General features: G+C 39.3%; 1 protein-coding gene across 19 annotated transcripts in view; it reads right to left on the minus strand.

Moving 5' to 3' along the window:
• The window catches only part of CPEB3 (cytoplasmic polyadenylation element binding protein 3), a 195,916-nt gene that overhangs the window by 39,923 nt on the left and 137,784 nt on the right, over window positions 1–18,209 (minus strand). For all 19 annotated transcript variants that reach the window (XR_011997508.1, XM_072739508.1, XM_072739507.1 and 16 more), the window contains one exon: window positions 8,273–8,391. Coding sequence is in view for 18 of the 19 variants with exons in the window: in XM_072739508.1 (XP_072595609.1) it covers window positions 8,273–8,391 (119 nt within the window). In the remaining variant the exon portion in view is untranslated. The remainder of the gene's footprint in view (window positions 1–8,272; window positions 8,392–18,209) is intronic.

Consider the following 18,209-nt stretch of genomic DNA (forward strand, 5'->3'; position numbering starts at 1 on the left):
AAAGCAACCAAGCTGTTCAGAGTCAACAGTGCAATCTGGTGGCCAGCTCAGGAAATGACCTGATCAAAACTGCTTCCTACTATGTTTTCTTTCCCATGAATTTTCCACAAGGCACATGGCATGGCCCAACCTCCTTACTCTCCCATTTCCTCTTTCCTTTTCAATACCCTTCAAACTTCCTACTCAAATTCTGCAGAAGGTCTCCGTTTTTCTCTCTCTAGTCTTACAATCCTTTCAATCAATGTGAATCACAAAAGCAATGTTGCAGAAGGATCAGGACTGCTCTCCCCAGCAAGAGCAGTATCGGGGCTCTTGGGACCATCAGGATGAGTCAGCTAAACTTAGGTCCGCTGACATACAGCTGCAATAGCTTGGCTGTGCTGGTAATGAACTCAGGCCCACCCCAGCTGTCAGCAATTCTATTTTAAGCATCACAGACCTCAAAGAATGACTGGAGTACCCCACAGTATCACAAATAAACTAGTTTGTGAGGCATCTTTGTCTCATCCATGCTATAAGGGGTTGTTTTATTATTATTAATCACCAAAACTAACAGCCATTAACAACAATAATTGTGGTTTGGATTCTCCAAAGTACGTTCATATTTAGTTTCTCACTTCAAAATTTTTTTTTTTAACCATACAGCTCCCTAACAAACAGATCAGCCAATTTCTAGGAGTTTAGATGTGACCTATTATTCTCAGTTGCTGCTTTCCACCCAATGGAGAGGTGGACACCCTCCCTGTATCTTCTGGGGGAAGTGGCCAGATGATAAGACTTTTCTACCCTGTGCTGCACTGGGGTCTCTACTCAGAACTCCACTGGGCCTCCAAGCAAAAACTAACTTTCACACTCAAACTATTCCTCCTATTCTTAGATACAAATAGATCACAGGCTCCAGAGAAGTTCATCAAAATAGGCAGGATTCTTCCTAGACAGGGAGCCAAAAGCAACCCTGGGAAATTCTCTCATGCCCTCTCAGAATGCTCTAGGTCCCCTATGAGGGTCAGAAAACAGTCCAGGTACAAAAAAGAAACCCCTGCCATCTCTACCAAGCAGCACAGCCTGCCTGACGTACAGAAACCACAGGCTTTGAACACTTCAAATAGCATTCTGTATACTGTTTCATAAGGGCACCCAGTATAAAAACGGAGCATGCATAAACTGTGCCCTGAAAAGTATGCCTTGCTCTAATCTTGACTTAGTAAAGCCATTATCAATTAAATGCAATGATTAATATTCATATTTATAACCCGAAGATTCAAGGGAATACCTTCTTTCTAAAAGCTTTCCTGACTCCCTAAGAAACATCTGACCACTTCGCCTTTGAGCCCCCACCCCATGATTACTTATACTTTTATCATAGCACCTTTGACTCCTTATTTCACTTTGTATTTACATGTCTATTTCCTTCCACTGGGCTCTAGGGTCCTCTAAAGCTGAGATCATGTCTCTGTGTGGGTCCCCACTGCCTGGCAAAGTGCCAACCCTTAGTGAGCACTCTGTGTTCATCAGTGTTCTGGCGAATTAACAAAGGTTTTCCTGAGGGGCAGACGCTGATGCGGCAAGATGTCCAGCCCTTCTACAGCTCCCAGATCACTCTCTTCAGTCCACTGAAAGCCACCTTCCAGGGATATGGAAATACAGTGTGTCTGATCACCAGTGGGTACCTCAGGGCTTGGTCTAATCAGTGCAAATTTCTGATGCCCCTCGTGACCTACCCAGTGATCAGAATTACCTAGTGTTCATCACCGCTGCTGATATTCCTACCTCACTTAGAAAATTTAAACATGATAGATGGTTTCCTTTTGAAGACATAAACTACACCACTGTGCTAGGCATTTTAACACACTGTCACACTTAAACTCATCATAACTGTTATGCTGTAAACACTACCCCTATGACTTTAGAGGTTAAGGAAACTAAGGCTAAGAAGAGAGAAGTCCAGTTAGAACTGAAACCCCAGTTTATCTGACCCAGTGTCTATATATATCCTCTTTCCAATGCAATGATGTCTTCCTGTGCCTACAAGACTCCTTGTCCTCCAGGCTACTGGCCACCAGTTCTGCTTCCTGAGAGTCACCCAAACAAGTCAAAATGCATTTTGTGAACGATTAATTTCTCTATTCTTTCTAAATTCATTCTTCTCCTTTGCAATAAGAAACGACTAATAGATTCTTCTTAAACCTAACAAAACTAGCAGTTAGAAAAGCTGAAGAATATGATTTAGCAATGAATTGGCACTATATTCAGCTATTTTAACTTCCAGGTTCATAACCTCAAGCAATAGTGCTCTGCAGCCAGACAATTTTGTCCAGTGTCTACATAAATGTGTATTTGCAGCTCCATGGTACTAGGACAAGGATGTTGTTACTGGCATGCTGATCACTAAAACTCTTGAGAGTAATGTACACATAAAAGTTCAAGTTACTTAAGTTTTTCCTGGGAAGAAGCCTATTTTTTGAATGAGCTTCATGGAATACTAATTCCACCAAAATCTTCACAACTATAATCCCAAAACAGATATATCAAATGCTGGATTAAAAAAATATTACACATTTATTTACTGCAAGACTTCTCAGAACCTTAATATATCAACTTTTCCCAAATATTCTTGGCAATGAAACCTTTAATTGAAGGAGAAAATGGATATAAAATGCACAAAGTTCTCAACAAATGACACCTATTATTGTTATGAGCAAACGTTTTGTTAATGATCCTCTCAAGAGATCAGTGTCTGATGGCACAGGTGTTTTTCAGGACACACTTTGGAAAACACTAAACATGGTCTCTCAGGGGATGGTATGAGCTATTTTGTCCACTAGAAACTATTTTAGTATATCAGAACTGCAGCATCATTTAGACCGCCCTAGAAAGGAATAATATCTCCAAAGACTCAAGCACTAAGAAACTCTGGACTCAAATGCAAATACAGAGCCTGGGGAGAGGGGAAGGATTTATTATGAATAAGAGGTATTTCTCTCATTTTAGAGGAGAAATTCCTTCCTTGGAGAAATTCCTATGATAGAAGGTGCCCAAACCACAGATTTAGACCAAAAGGAATAAATAAATAAATAAATAAATAAACAAACAAACAAACAAATAATCAGAGATGCTGAAGATTTCCAAGGAGGGATATGACAAATCCAATTTGACTGAGCCAAGATAAAATTACAGTTATTGTCTTAGGAGATAGTAAGTGGAGAACAAAAGAGTTTAAGTAAATATACCACAAACCCAAGGGCTGAGGCCATCAATCAAGTTGCCCTATAACTTAGCCCCTACTTATTTTTCCAATTTAATGTCCTACTCCCTTTCATACATTTGTGCCCCATATAACCAACCTAAATGTTCTTCATTCATTCTGCACAGTTTCTCATTTCTGTGTTTATACTGTTGGCTTTCTTGAAATGTCCATTTTCCACACTTTCACAGCACCACCTCTCCCCTGGCTAATCTCCAAACCCTTTTCAACTTTCAAGGTCTAGTTCAAATGACACTTCCTCCAAGAAGCTTTCTTTCATCACTCCAGGTATATATAAACTCTCCAAAGCACTTAATCTTATCTTCACTGTATTTGTTATTTTTCCTAATTTGACAAATATTTAAAAATTTTCTATGTGCCAGGCTCTATAGGTTCATGTATTTATATACTTTATCTACCCATTACACTATTAACTTTCTGAACACAGAATTTTATGCCTAATTCAGAGTAACCAACTGTAATGTCTTGCCCATAGTTGGCACTCAAACATGGTTTAAAGGAAGGAAGGCATATTATTTTGAAAAGATGGCTGTATGTGGGTTGCAGATAGCTATAATAGTAGGTATGAGTCACCATATATGGTGTAGTGATCAGAGAAGGCTTCAGGAAAAAGATGGCATTTGAGAGGGGTCTTAAAATAAATATAGCAATTAGAAATTGAGACAAGAACAGAAATATTTCAGTTGACTGGAATACAGGGCTCAGAAGGAAAGCAGAAAAAATAAAGGTTGAAAAAAACTTGAAGTCAGACTGGAAAGGTTTTAGGTCCAAGGCAAAAGGATCTGAACTGTCTTTGTAGGTAAAGAAGAATGACTAAAAGTGCTAGAGATCCTGCTGATACATAAACGGGAGTAGGAAAGACCAGAATTATTGGCAGGTTGGACAGAATTAAAAATTAAAGAACTGAACCAGCCTCCAATTGGTTTCCAGCTTCCTTGCTCCCAACATTTTTTTTTTCAATTTTTGTTTTTCAAATTCTGAGTGGATGACCATGTTGCCTGAGCAATAACCAAACTTCAGTTTTAAATATACAGTTGACCCTTAAAAAAAAGATTTTATTTATTTATTCTGAGACACACAGAGAGAAAGAGAGGTAGAGACATAGGTAGAGGGAGAAGCAAGCTCCCCTGAGGGAGCTCGATGTGGGACTCGATCCCTGAACTCCAGGATCACGCCCTGAGCCAAAAGCAGAGCTTAACTGCTGAGCCATCCAACCATCCCTACAGTTGACCCTTGAACAACACCGGTTTGAAATGTGCAACTCCACCTATATGCAGATTTTTTCAATAAATTCAGTATAGTATACTTTTTCTTTTCCTTATGATGTTCTTAATAACATTCTCTTTTCTCTAGCTTACTTTATTGTAAGAATATGGTATTCAGTCCATTTAACATACAATATATTTAATCAACTGTGTATGTTATTATTAAGGCTTTTTGTCAAGGGTATTGGTAATTAAGTTTCTGGGGAGTCAAAAGTTATCTGTGGGTTTTTCAACTACACAGGGGTCAGTACCCACCCTACCCCTATCTCATCCCATTGTTCAAGGACCAACTATATAGTAAAATCAACCTGTCATATTTCAGGATATTTATAAATAGTGATTATGATATAAATTGTAAGGAAGAAGAAGTGGAAAACTTCTGATACTCCTTTCAAGGTGTCTACTATCCCACATCTCTGGCCAAAGTGTTTTAGAAGGTAAGAACCATAAACATCTCCTTCCACACCTTGTTTTCAAAGTTACTATTTTTCAGCCTCATCTCTGTTAGACTCTGGCAAGTTTCCTGCTCTATTAGTTTGCTACTTTGAACCTCCAAATTTAGTCTATAATTCAAAAAGTGGATGGAGTTAGTTTGACAAGAGAGACCACGATGTCTGTCCACTTCACTGGAAACCTAGACAAGAACACAGCTATCCTCTGGGATGCCTAGAACATCTGAGCAATAGAACTCCTCTTACTAGAGTAGGAAAAATATCACAAATCTAGGAGCTTTCCAATAACTCCTGCTCTTGCCAATTTGTTTACCCACTCTTTTGGGACTGAGAAGTCAATTGAACAAGCTATAGATTGCAGTGTCTTCTGCTATCTTTCAGGATCAGACTTATACACAGGGTAGCCCGAGTGGTCATAATTGAAAGGTAAATCACTCACCAAAAATATCTTCTAATACTATCTGAAATCCACTGGTTAGGGATTTGAGTTGAAAAACAAACAAGATTTTAGAAAGGTGAGAGGGGACCTTGCTATCAGGCTCTGTATTAGGAAAACAATCTGATTAACCTAATCCATACAAACAGAATGTGGGTTTGATTTAGGGGGAAGAGATAAGGAAGAAAGTCAAATGATAGAAATCTGTGAGATCACAGAAATTCTGTGAGATCATTCTGGAACGCTGTATATTTCCAAGGAGAAATCCAGGGAGGATCAGAAAGAACTAAACAATAGAATGAGGGCACTAGAATACTGAAGGGTAGCCAAGCTAAGAAAAAGCAAAAAAGAGCCATAGCTCAGGAAGTTTGGTGAATAAGTTCCAAAGGTTGACTTTACCTTGAGTTATTGCCAAGGTCCTCATTTACTCCCAATAGTTCAACCCTGCTCTTACTTTCTGTGGGAGCATCCAAAATGAGGTGGAATGTACCGAAACCTGAGTGGGGAAGTGTGGCCAAATGAGGCTGGGAGTGATAGATGTGGAGTTGAAGCCAAGAGAAGGTTTCAAAAATGGAGCCAAAAGAACTAGAACCCAAAATGGGATCCAGTTCATTAGAATAACAGGTATTTGGGGACTTTTCTGTTTCCCATCCTAAGTTTTATTCAAATTGCTTATGCTGGAAATTCTGAGTATGCCTGGGTTAAAGAAATACGTGATCAGCGGCCATCATTCAGAATTCACCAAGCTCCAATAAAACTGCTTCACTTGAGTTCAGAAAATGAAAACTGCAATAAGCAGACATTTGTAGAAACACAAACAGTGAAAGTTAGTTTCCCCATAAACATTTCTAAAACAGATAATTACACTAATTATTTTTGAAAGTTCTTCAAGCCCAGGGTAATACATGTATTTGGAGGGAAAACAACATACCACCACCATCTGTAACTGCCACTGCTCATTCCCTTCTCAAGAGATGTCCAGTCCTGGTGAAGGCCTGCTCAGACAAGGCATAATATCTTCCTTCTCCACAGAGCCAGTGACATGACTCTTCCAAGGTACACAAGCCCATCTGCTCAACTCCAGTCTCCTCCCCTCAATTCAACAGCTTCTTAATCTACTTTGGGCATAACTATCTTTATGTGGACTTCTACTCCTCTGCTTTTTTTTTTTTTAATGTATAAATATATTTCAAATCCTCTCCTACAATGGCAGAGGCTCTAATCTCACACTATTCCAAAGAGGTTTAGAGAAGTTATGTCAGCTTTCTTATTATTTACTTAGATGAAATACTGCACACTCTCATTCTAATCACAATGCACAGCTTCTCCACACTGTTTAAATTAAGATCAAAGCTAACAAAGGTTCCCTACTCTTTTTTCCCACCTGTATAGTTACCTTATCCAAGTCTGCTAACTGCTATAAAAATTTGGTAATAGCCCCAGAATTTGAAAAATACAGCACTGCTTGTACTGTCACACTTGTTAAAATCCTTGCTTCTTCTGTTGCATTGATTATTCTGTGACTCAGTATCCCCATTCTTTATTAACTCCTTCTACTTTCCATGCTGCAGTCTCCCTCTTATAGGTAGACAAGTCCCAGCATCATTCTTTTGCAACCAACCATAAACTCTGTTCTAGAAGTCACCATTCTTTTCAACAGACCTTACTATGTAGATATGCTCTAAACTTTCTCTCCTCACTACAGCACTGTGACACCAATAGCATCATCTAGTTGCACTTGCACAAGTCCCAAATGCTTTCATATTTATTTTCCTCTCTTACCTGAGCTGCTCAACCTCCTAGAGAGAAACCATATTCCTTCCATTTTATAGATAAGGAAATCAAGATTCTGTAAGGACTAGATGACTTATTCTGAGCCAAGCAGATAATGTAAAATTAGCTAGAGTCAAGACTTCTACTTCTCTTCCCAACTCTTTCCCCATGGATATTTCTGAGAATAAACCTAAACGCCAAGCAAGCCCCACATGTCTGGTGTAAGTCTGACAGGGCATGTTGCAGGCCCTGTGAGAGATACCTACTTTGGTCCCTTGGTTTGTATCACTATTTTTACCCTATTTCCCACTCCTAGCACCAAATCTTGATACACAAACTCACCCCCTCCTAATTTCCCTCGATCCTACTTCTAACATGTTAACCAATTTCTTTTTGTTGTTATTCTGAATAGTCTTGCTCCTTCTATACCGATAACCTCTCTGTCAGGAGAAAGGACGCAGTCTTCTCTTAACCAATAACTTCTAACACTCTTTGGCTTAGAAGCCACAAACTCTTAACATAAACTCTGTATAAGTGTACATTTATTTATGGTTTTGGGTCCATGTTCCCTGTCCTTGCCTTCTCCTGCCCTGTTCGAAGTTATCCATTTGAGAGTGTAAGCTTCTGGCCTAGAAGGCTCTAGTTAGTCAGTTGTGGGTACCACCCAACACAATGCCTTGCATTCACAGGAGCATAAACATTGCCGATTATGATCATTTTTTTAAAAATAATAAATTATTCCTGTCCTTGATCTGAAATAATGACAGAAACCAGCTGCCAAAACCACTAAGAGCATTGTTTACTTCAATTCAGAGTTACTGAATAGGAATTAGCTTAAAAGAGTTGTAAAGTGAAAGACAAGGACACATTTGTTTACACACAGTCCCAAAGGTATAAAACAAAATACTGAGTAATTTGTTATTAGTTTCTCATCCACAACAGTCCAGCTCTACTGCATAGCAAGGTCACCCTGGGTAAGAGGATCCAAGTAACCAGTATTCCCATTACAAAAAGGTAGTCATCAGCTATTCCAAATGCTTGTGTGCTCTAGAAAAGCAACAGCTGGCTGCATATTACTTACCGGTTTATCCTTGATAGTGGGGCTTGACACGCACAGGTACAGCTTCCCGTCTTCTTCCAGGCAGGCATCTATCAATGCTTGTACTGAGCTCTCCTCTTGGAACAGGAGAAAGGCATAGCCTTGGGAGGACAAAAACAAAAGGGTATAGAGAGAAATCAGTACATTGAACTCGAGGTACCAAATAAAAATTTACCTGTTGTTTCACTTTGGCGAATTCTTACTAAAATCCAAGAACATAAAATGGGACATAGGGAAGTAATAATCACTGAGGCCCTCATATGCCAAGCAATGGATTAAGTACTCATAGACAATATCTTGCTTAATTCTCATAATTACTCAGGGGAGCAAGTTCAGAACTCTATGGAATTTCCATGAAATACAAGTATACCTCATTTTATTGTGCTTCATAGATATTCAGTTTTTTAATCATTGAAGGCTTGTGGTAACCCTACATTAAGTAAATCTATTGGAGCCATTTTTTTTCCAACAGCATTTGCTTACTTTGTGTCTTTGTGTCACATTTTGGTAATTCTTACAATATTTCAAACTTTTTCTTCATTATTATTACATTTGGCAAGGTGATCTGTGATCAGGGATCTTTGATATTACTATTGTGATTGTTCTGGGAGCCATGAACTCGGCCCACATAAGACGGTGAACTTAATAGACATTGCGTGTGTTGTAACCGCTCCACTAACCAGCCGTTCCACTGTCTCTCTTCCTCTCTGTGGGCCTCTCTATTTCCTGAGATACAACAACAGTGAAAGTAGGCCAATGAATAACCAAGGGCCTTTAAGTGTTCAAGTAAAAGGAAGAGTCACACATCTCTCACTTTAAATCAACAACTAGAAATGATTAAGCATAGTGCAGAAGACATGTCAAAAGCTGAGAGAGGCTGACAGCTAGTCTCTTGAGCCAGTTAGTCAAGTTGCACATGCAAAGGAAAAATTCTTGAAGGAAATTAAAAGTGCTACTCCAGTGAACACATGATGATAAGAAAGCAAAACAGCTTCAAAAAAAAAAAGAAAGATTATTTATTTATTTATTCATGAAAGACACAGAGAGGCAGAGGCATAGGCAGAGGGAGAAGTAGGCTCCCCATGGGGAGCCAGGGCCCCAGGATCACAACCTGAGCTGAAAGCAGATGTTCAACCACTGAGCCACCCAGATGCCCCAGAAAGCAAAACAGCTTTATAGCTGATATGAAAAAAGTTCTAGTGGTCTAGATAGAAGATCAAACCAGCCACAATATTCCCTTCAACCAAAGCCTAATCCAGAGAAAAGCCTTAACTCTCCGCAATTCTGTGAAGGCTAAGAGAGGTGAGGAAACTGAAAGAGAAAAGTTGGAAACTAGGGGATCCCTGGGTGGCTCAGCAGTTTAGCACCTCCCTTCGGCCCAGGATCCTGGAGTCCCGGGATAGAGTGCCATGTCGGGCTCCCGGCATGAAGCCTGCTTCTCCCTCTGCCTGTGTCTCTGCCTTTCTCTCTCTCTCTCCGCTGTGTCTTTCATGAATAAAAAAAAAATGTAAAAAAAAAAAAAAGAAAATTTGGAAACTAGCAGAGGTTGATTCATCAAGTTTAAAGAAAGAAGTCATCTCCATGACATAAAAGTACAAGGTAAAGCAGCAAATGCTGATGTAGAAGCTGCAGCAGGTTATCCAGAAGATCTAGCTAAAGGTAATTAATGAAGGTGCCTGCCATAAACAGCAGCTTTTTCAATGTAGATGAAACAGTCTTCTATTGGAAGATAATGCCATCTAGGACTTTCATAGCTAAAGAGGAGAAGTCAATGCTAATCTTTAAAGCTTTGAAGGACAGGCTCACTCTCTAGTTAGGGGTTAATATAGCTGGTGACTTTATGTTGAAGGCAAGGCTCACTGATCATTCTGAAAATCCTACAGCTCTTAAGAATTATGAGAGATCTATTTTGCCTGTGCTCTATAAGTGGAATAAAGCCTGGATGACAATACATCTGTTTACAAGATAGTTTATTGAATATTTTAGGCCCACTATTGACCCACTGCTCAGAAATTATTTCAAAATATTATTGCTCATTGACAATACACTAGGTCCCTTAAGAGTATTGATGGAGGTATACAGTGAAATGAATATTGTTTTCATGCCTGCTAACCCAATGTCCACTCTGTAGCCCATGGATTAAAAAGTCATTTCAACTTTCAAGCCTTATTTTTTTAAGTTTATTAACTTATTTTAGTAATTTCTACACCCAACCCCTGTTGGGTTTGTTTGAGCCCACAAATTTAGAAATTTGTTTGAGCCCACAAATTTAGAAATTACTAAATTTGAGCCCAAATTTGTTTGAGCCCACAAATTTAGAAATTACTAAATTTGTGGCCTCAACCCCACACCTGAGATCAAGAGTCACCCGTAACTCCAACTGAAACAGCCAGGCACCCCCGCCCCACCAAGTCTTATTATTTAAGAAATACATTTCATCAGACTATAGCTGCCAGATTCCTCTGATGGATCTGAGCAAAGTAAATTGAAAATCTTTTGGAAAAGATCCACTATTCTAGATGTCATTAAGAACAATCATGATTTATGGGAAGAGGTCAAAATATCACCATGACAGGAATTTGGAAGAAGTTGATTCCAACCTAAAGATGACTTTGAGGGGTTCAAGACTCGAGTGGAGGATGTAACTGCAGATGTGAAATAGAAATAACAAGAGAACTAGAATTAGAAGTGAAGCCTGAAGATGTAACTGAATGGCTGTAATCTCAGCCAGTTTTAATGATAAAACTTTAACAGACGAGTTGTTTCTCATGGATGAGTAAAGAAAATGGTTTCTTGAGATGCAATCTATTCCTGGTGAAGATGCTATGAAGATTGTTGAAATGATAACAAAAGATTTAGAATATTACATAAACTTAGCTTATAAAGCAGAGGCAGGGTTTGACAAGACTGACCTCGATTTTGAAAGAAGTTCTACTGTGGGTAACATGCTATCAAACAGCATTATATGCTATAGAAAAATCATTTGTGAAAGGAGTCAACTGATATGGCAAAGTTAACTGTTGTACTATTTTAAGAAACCACAGCCATCCTAACTTTTAACAATCACAACCCTGATCTGTCAGCAGCCATGAACACAGAAAAGATTCTCCACCAACAAGATTATAACTCACTGAAAGCTCAGATGATGGTCAGCATATTTTATTATTTAAGGTATGCACAGTTTTTTAAGATATAATGCTATTGCATACTTAATAGACTACAGTATAGTATAAACTATATGTATGACTTTTATATGTACTGGAAAAAATTACTTGATTCACTTTATTAAAATATTTGCTTTATTGCAGTGGTCTGGAACCAAACCCACAATATCTCTGTGGTATGCCTATAGATCCGGTCATCATAAGAGCAGGCAAACTCATTATTGGCTTGAGCCACAATCACTACCCAAAAAACAAACATCATCTGTCCCCCAGCTTCCATCAAGATTTAGGCTTGACACATGTTATAACATGGGTGCACCTTGAAAATATTATGCTAAGTGAAAGAAGCCAGGCACAAATATTATATGATTCCATTTATATAAAATGCCCAGAATAGGCAAATCTATAGAGACAGAAAAATAGATTAGTGATTGCCTAGTGCTAAGGACTGGGGAGACTAGGTACAGAACTTCTTTTTGGGGATGATGAGTATTTTCTAAGACTGACTGTGGTAATGATAGTGGCATAACTCTGAACATATTGAAAACCACTGAATTTTACATTTTAAACGGGTAAACTGTATGGTATGTGAATTATATCCCAAGAAAAGTTGTCCAAAAAAAAAGAAAATAATAGCCTAGTGTTTTTACATGTTACTTCTGATGATGATGCTTACTTTCTCCAAGGATACTCTCTTATCTCATGGTAGAGTATACAACTGATAAACAGAGGCTAGCTGCAGAACTTCCATGGAGACAGGCAGCTTTGCTCACTTTGATTCAGTAAGATTTACTGAAGCAACTGTTACAAGTGGGACACAACCTATGGATTATGAGAAAACTGAGATGGAAGAGAGTAGGTTCCTACTGTCATGAGCCTTATGTGGTAGAAGAAACAGACATTTAGACAATGAACTATTTGCTACAAAGCTGAAAGAGATACATGGAGACAAAAGGTGCCATGGTAGCCCAGAGGAGCAAGGACTCTGACTTCAGAGAATCAGTAAAGACTTCAAATAGGTCAACAGATGTTTCAGGGACCAATTTTATCATCCATTGTCACATCAGCATTCATGTATGGCAGCTGGGCAAAGGCCCATCACAAGCTAGTCTAAGTTAGACTATTCAACCCGTCTAGTTTTGCTTAGTCTCTCAGCTGTCATCTCACTCCCAGTCCTGCTACTGACCTCAAAAAAACATATCACCAGTATGGTTCTACTCTGATGCACTGCATGCCAGAAAGGTGTAAATGGTGGAGAAGAGTAAGAACTTCCATATTCAGAAGATTCTCATGCATCAAACAAAGATGTTAATTGACTGGCCTAGAGCAAAACTCTTGGAGTCCTGGGCAACACATAATGACAGTAGCAGTAGATAATGAATAATGGGTACTTAAAAAAACAAAACAAAACAAAACCTTTTTCTCAACCTTTTGTCTACTATACAAAGTATTCAAGTAAATACTGTAGAAGAAGGATCTACCACTACCATCCAAACAAACACAGAAGGAAAAAGATCAACCATTACTTGACAAACCAAGAGTGGCCAATGCAACAGGCAGAAGTCAACACAAACGGGACAGCACTAAGCCCACAGTAGTGGGTATGTAGATACATCAAGGAAGCTGCCTACATGGGAGGACCCAGAGCTGTTTTCTGGGCTCTGCCCCCAGGCTAGATGGGTCAAAGGATTCAGCAGGTGGCAAGGCAAGAAAAATAAAACCTAACAACAAAACTAGAAAAAATGTAATTCTTTCATATCCTTTCTCTATTGGAAATAGTATCAATCACCAAGCCCCAAGAAATATATTAAAAACTCAGTGTTTTCATTTAATGTGAGAATATTAATTCCACTTGCCAAAGTGAGTATTAGAGATGAGTGGGTTAAAAAACGCAAATCACAAAGAGGAGGTCTCAGCATGTTCTCTCAAACCTCCTGCCTCATCACATTACACCCTGGTACAGATGGTCTATAAAGGTCCTCAGAGGCACACTGGATATCTTGTTCTTGGAGAGGACCTCATCTGCGTACATGAAGCACAGGAACATCAAAAAGGCCTGGGGAGGGGCAGCTGTGTGGCTCAGTGGGTTGGCTATCTGGCTCTTGATCTTGGCTTGGGTCTTGATCTCAGGGTCTTGAGTTCAGGCCCCATGTTGGCTCTAGGCTGGACATAGAGCCAACTAAAAAGAAAAAAAAAGGCCTGGAAATGGGGTATGCACATTGAGCTGGGGCTTTCTCCAGCTCCTTGCCACCAGAAGGCCATCAGGCTGACTGCATTTTCTGGCATAGTGTGGCCCATCCTCTGAAATCTTCCACATTAATTCCAGCACTAAGCTCAATTTGTGCATCAGAGGAGAGGGAGAGTATCTCCCCATAGCAGATGAGTAGTTACCATAAAAGCAAGCAGATCTTTAATCAGGCCTCTCTTATAACCATAAATGTTAACAGTAACATAAGACAGAGTAAAAACAATGGGGAGTCAGAAACAAAAACCTGCTACAAATGTTATTACCAAGAAAAATATCTACAAACAACTTCTCCTTTCCCAAGCAATGGCTCATAATACTTTACCAATTTCTTCAGGATAACTCTTACAACAAATAATCTTTTATACTAAGTCATTTCTACTCCCTTCCTGATCAGCAAGGTGCCATTCTCAGTAATAACATCCTCTTAGCATTAGATAAGGGAAATTGTTAAACTTGAGTCACACCCCTTATTTAATATTTTAATTTCATATATCACTAGCCATTTCCATCAAGAGAGAGAATTATCAGATGTGATATTATTTGCTTATTCTAACACATTCTTTAAATAAAAACCTACTATTGGGGCACCTGGGTGGCATCTACCTCTTGATTTCAGCTCAGGTCATGATCTCAGATGGTGGCATCAAACTCTATCCTGTGCTGGTCTCTGTACTCTACAGGGAATTTGCCTGGGACCCTGTCCCTCCCTCCACTTGTGGGGAGCTTTCTATTATATTTACAAATAGGGCTCCTCAAACTGTCACTCTGGTGGCAGGTTCTTCTATTAGTTTGAAAGGTATATAAAAACGCTTGACCAAAAAATTATAAGCTCCCTCTGTTCTCCATTGCCCTCTGATCCAGTAAGAGACAAAAAGGAGGGATCCCTGGGTGGCACAGTGGTTTGGCGCTTGCCTTTGGCCCAGGGCGCGATCCTGGAGACCCGGGATCGAATCCCACATCAGGCTCCCGGTGCATGGAGCCTGCTTCTCCCTCTGCCTATGTCTCTGCCTCTCTCTCTCTCTGTTACTATCATAAATAAATTAAAAAAAAAAAAGATACAAAAAGGATCATAAAAATTCAGTTTCAGAAATGGTGACCTTGTTTCCCACATACCTGAGGAATGTGAGGGGGCTTCAGCGATGTGGTGAGATATGGGAGGCCCTCAACTCAGAGCCAGTCTGTGAGTGGAACTATGGGCTCTGGGGGAAGCAACAGGAATTCTTAGCACTATCACCATCATGACTCTGGGTTAGGTACAATGGATGGCAGGAAATTGCTGGCTTTCCCACTGGTACCAAATAGGTTGGAGAGGAAGAGTTAAACAGTGAGAGATTTTTTGACAAGCCTGGACTGACCATACTTCTCTGGGGTGAAGAGGAACAGGAAGTATGGGGTTGAGGGGGATTTAATTGGGATAATTCCATCTTATTTGGCCAGGTTTTTGCAGGGTACATTTAATTAACAATTTTTTTTCCCTCTTAATACCTGAGAACACATTAAGTATAACAACCTCCAAAATGTTCTTGGCTACCTGTCAAAAACAATGCTTCCTGAGCTCTTAAATACATAATTTTTCATGTTAGAATTTTTAAATACTTGATCCCTAGTACAAATAACCATCACCACCAACTTCACCACCAACATCACTTATGAAGTGCTTACAGTGTGCCAGGCACCTTGCTAATAATAAACACTTTACATCTGCAAGCTCTTTTCATCCTCGCAGTAATTCTGAGGTAAATATGGTTGTTATTCTCATTTTACAGATGAGGAAACTGAAACTTCAAGGGGTTAAGGGACACTCGGATTAAAACCTAGGTCAGCTTACAGAGCCCTCATTCTTTTTTTTTTTTTTTTAATTTTTTTAAAATTTTTTTATTTATTTATGATAGTCACAGAGAGAGAGAGAGAGGCAGAGACACAGGCAGAGGGAGAAGCAGACTCCATGCACCGGGAGCCTGATGTGGGATTCGATCCCGGGTCTCCAGGATCGCGCCCTGGGCCAAAGGCAGGCGCCAAACCGCTGCGCCACCCAGGGATCCCCAGAGCCCTCATTCTTAATACATTCACTTATACTATCTCACTTAAAAATGATGAGGTAAAAAATTCATTATCATTAGCAAATGAGGACTGCCTACTTATTATTTATGGTTACTTTCACAGTGTTTTAAGAAGCATAAAATGGTCATCTGTGCTTTAGTGCTACAATTTAAGGCCTGTGCAGATATATTTGTTCTAAAGCCCACAAAACTATTTTTAAGAAGAAATGATGAATTTCAAAATCATCAGAAGTTTAGATTCAGTTTTATTAAGGTCAATCAAATTGTCATATTTACTAAAGATGCTTATTGGCTTTCAATGTATTTCTAAGTTATTTATTTATTTAGTATTTATCTTGTATGTATGTATATTTGTATGTATGTATATATGTATTTGAGAGAGACCGTGAGCAGGAGGGAAAGGGAGAGAGAATCTGAAACAAACATGGGGCTCAATGCCACAACTGTGAGATCATGACCTGAGCCTAAACCAAGAGTCAGACCCACTGAGCCATTCAGGTGCCCCATAAGTGATGTATTTAGAATAAAGGTACTCAAGGGACTGAAAAAGCAGATATCTCACTAAATAAGATTTTAATAAAATGAGTATCATCGGGGATCCCTGGGTGGCGTAGCAGTTTGGCGTCTGCCTTTGGCCCAGGGCGCGATCCTGGAGACCTGGGATCGAATCCCATGTCGGGCTCCCGGTGCATGGAGCCTGCTTCTCCCTCTGCCTATGTCTCTGCCTCTCTCTCTCTCTGTGTGTGTGACTATCATAAATAAACAAAAATTTAAAAAAATAAAATGAGTATCATCATCACAGTAATAATCGACTTAAGCTAGAATCATCAATGGATTCTAAAACCAATCGGTGAATTTTGGAAGGGGATACAAGATATTTAACATACTCTTAAAGTATCACTTCAGAGATTAATCAGTATTTGCAAAGGGAGAGAGAGGTACTTTTAAAATGGAGGAATCTGGCAGATAACACCTTACCCAAATGATCAAACTTAACATCACCAACAACAGGGTAAACTTAACATGCCTCCTGTACTATGTCCTCCTCAATGCAGCACATCATCTACATACTATTCCTGCCAACACTGTTTTACTTGAATCTCATTATGAGGAAACAATCAGATAATTCCAAATTAAGTGATATTCTATAAAACATCTGACATGGACCCATCAAGTGATACAAAAGATAAAAAGCCTAGGAAGTGGTCTAAATTAAATTAAAGGACAGTAGAGAGATATGACAACTAAATACAAGATTAAAGTTGGATGTTAAGGCCACATGTTTGGATCCTGGATTTTAAAAAAATATCTCTAAAAGACAGAACTAGAACAATCTGGATATTTTTTCTTCATAGGAGACATGCAGAAGCACTTAGGAGTGAGGGGTCTTAATGTCTACAACTTACTCTGAAATAATAACCACACACATACACACACCACACAGAGAAAAAAAAGAGAGAAAGCAAAGGTGGCAAACTCCTGATAACTGGTGAATCTAGAAGGCTATATAGGTGTTTGTTGCATTATTCTTAGAGCTTTTTTGTAGGTTTGAATTTTTGTTTCAAATTTTTGTTTAAATTCTAGTCAATATATAGTGTAATACTGGTTTCAGCAGAATTTAGTGATTCATCACTTACATATAATACCCAGGGCTCATCACAACAAGTGCCCTCCTTAATACCCATCATCCATTTAACCTATCCCCCTTCATTAACCCTCAGTTTGTTTTCTATTGTTAAGAGTCTTTTATGGTTTGCTTCTCTTACCCTTCTCATATGTTCATCTGTTTTCTTTTTTTTTTTTTTTAGATTTTATTTATTTATTCATGAAAGACAGAGAGAGAGAGAGAGAGAGAGAGAGAGAGAGGCAGAGACACAGGCAGAGGGAGAAGCAGGCTCCATGCAGGGAGCCGGACGTGGGACTCGATCCCGGGTCTCCAGGATCACACCCTGGGCTGAAGGTGGCGCTAAACCACTGAGCCACTGGGGCTACCCCGTGTTTTGTTTCTTAAATTACACATATGAGTGAAATCACATGGTATTTGCCTTTCTCTGGCTGACTTATTTTGCACAGCATAATATACTCTAGCTCCACCCAACTGTTGCAAATGCCAAGAGTTCATTCTTTTTGATGGCTGAGTAATATTCCATTATGTATATATGCCACATCTTCTTTATCCACTCATCACTCAGTGGACATTTGGGCTCTTTACATAGTTTCGCTATTATTGATAATGCTGTTATAAACATCAGGGTGCATGTATCCCTTCAAACCTGTATTATTATATCCTCTGGGTAAATACCTAGTAGTGCAATTGCTGGGTCATAGGGTTGTTCTGTTTTTAACTTTTTGAGGAACCTCCATGCCATTTTCCAGAGTAGCTGGACAAGTTTGCATTCCTACCACAGTGTAAGAGGGTTTTCCCCTTTCTCTGCATCTTTGCCAAC

This window comes from Vulpes vulpes, chromosome 15, assembly GCF_048418805.1.
Source record: "Vulpes vulpes isolate BD-2025 chromosome 15, VulVul3, whole genome shotgun sequence".
Taxonomy (NCBI): Eukaryota; Metazoa; Chordata; class Mammalia; order Carnivora; family Canidae; genus Vulpes; species Vulpes vulpes.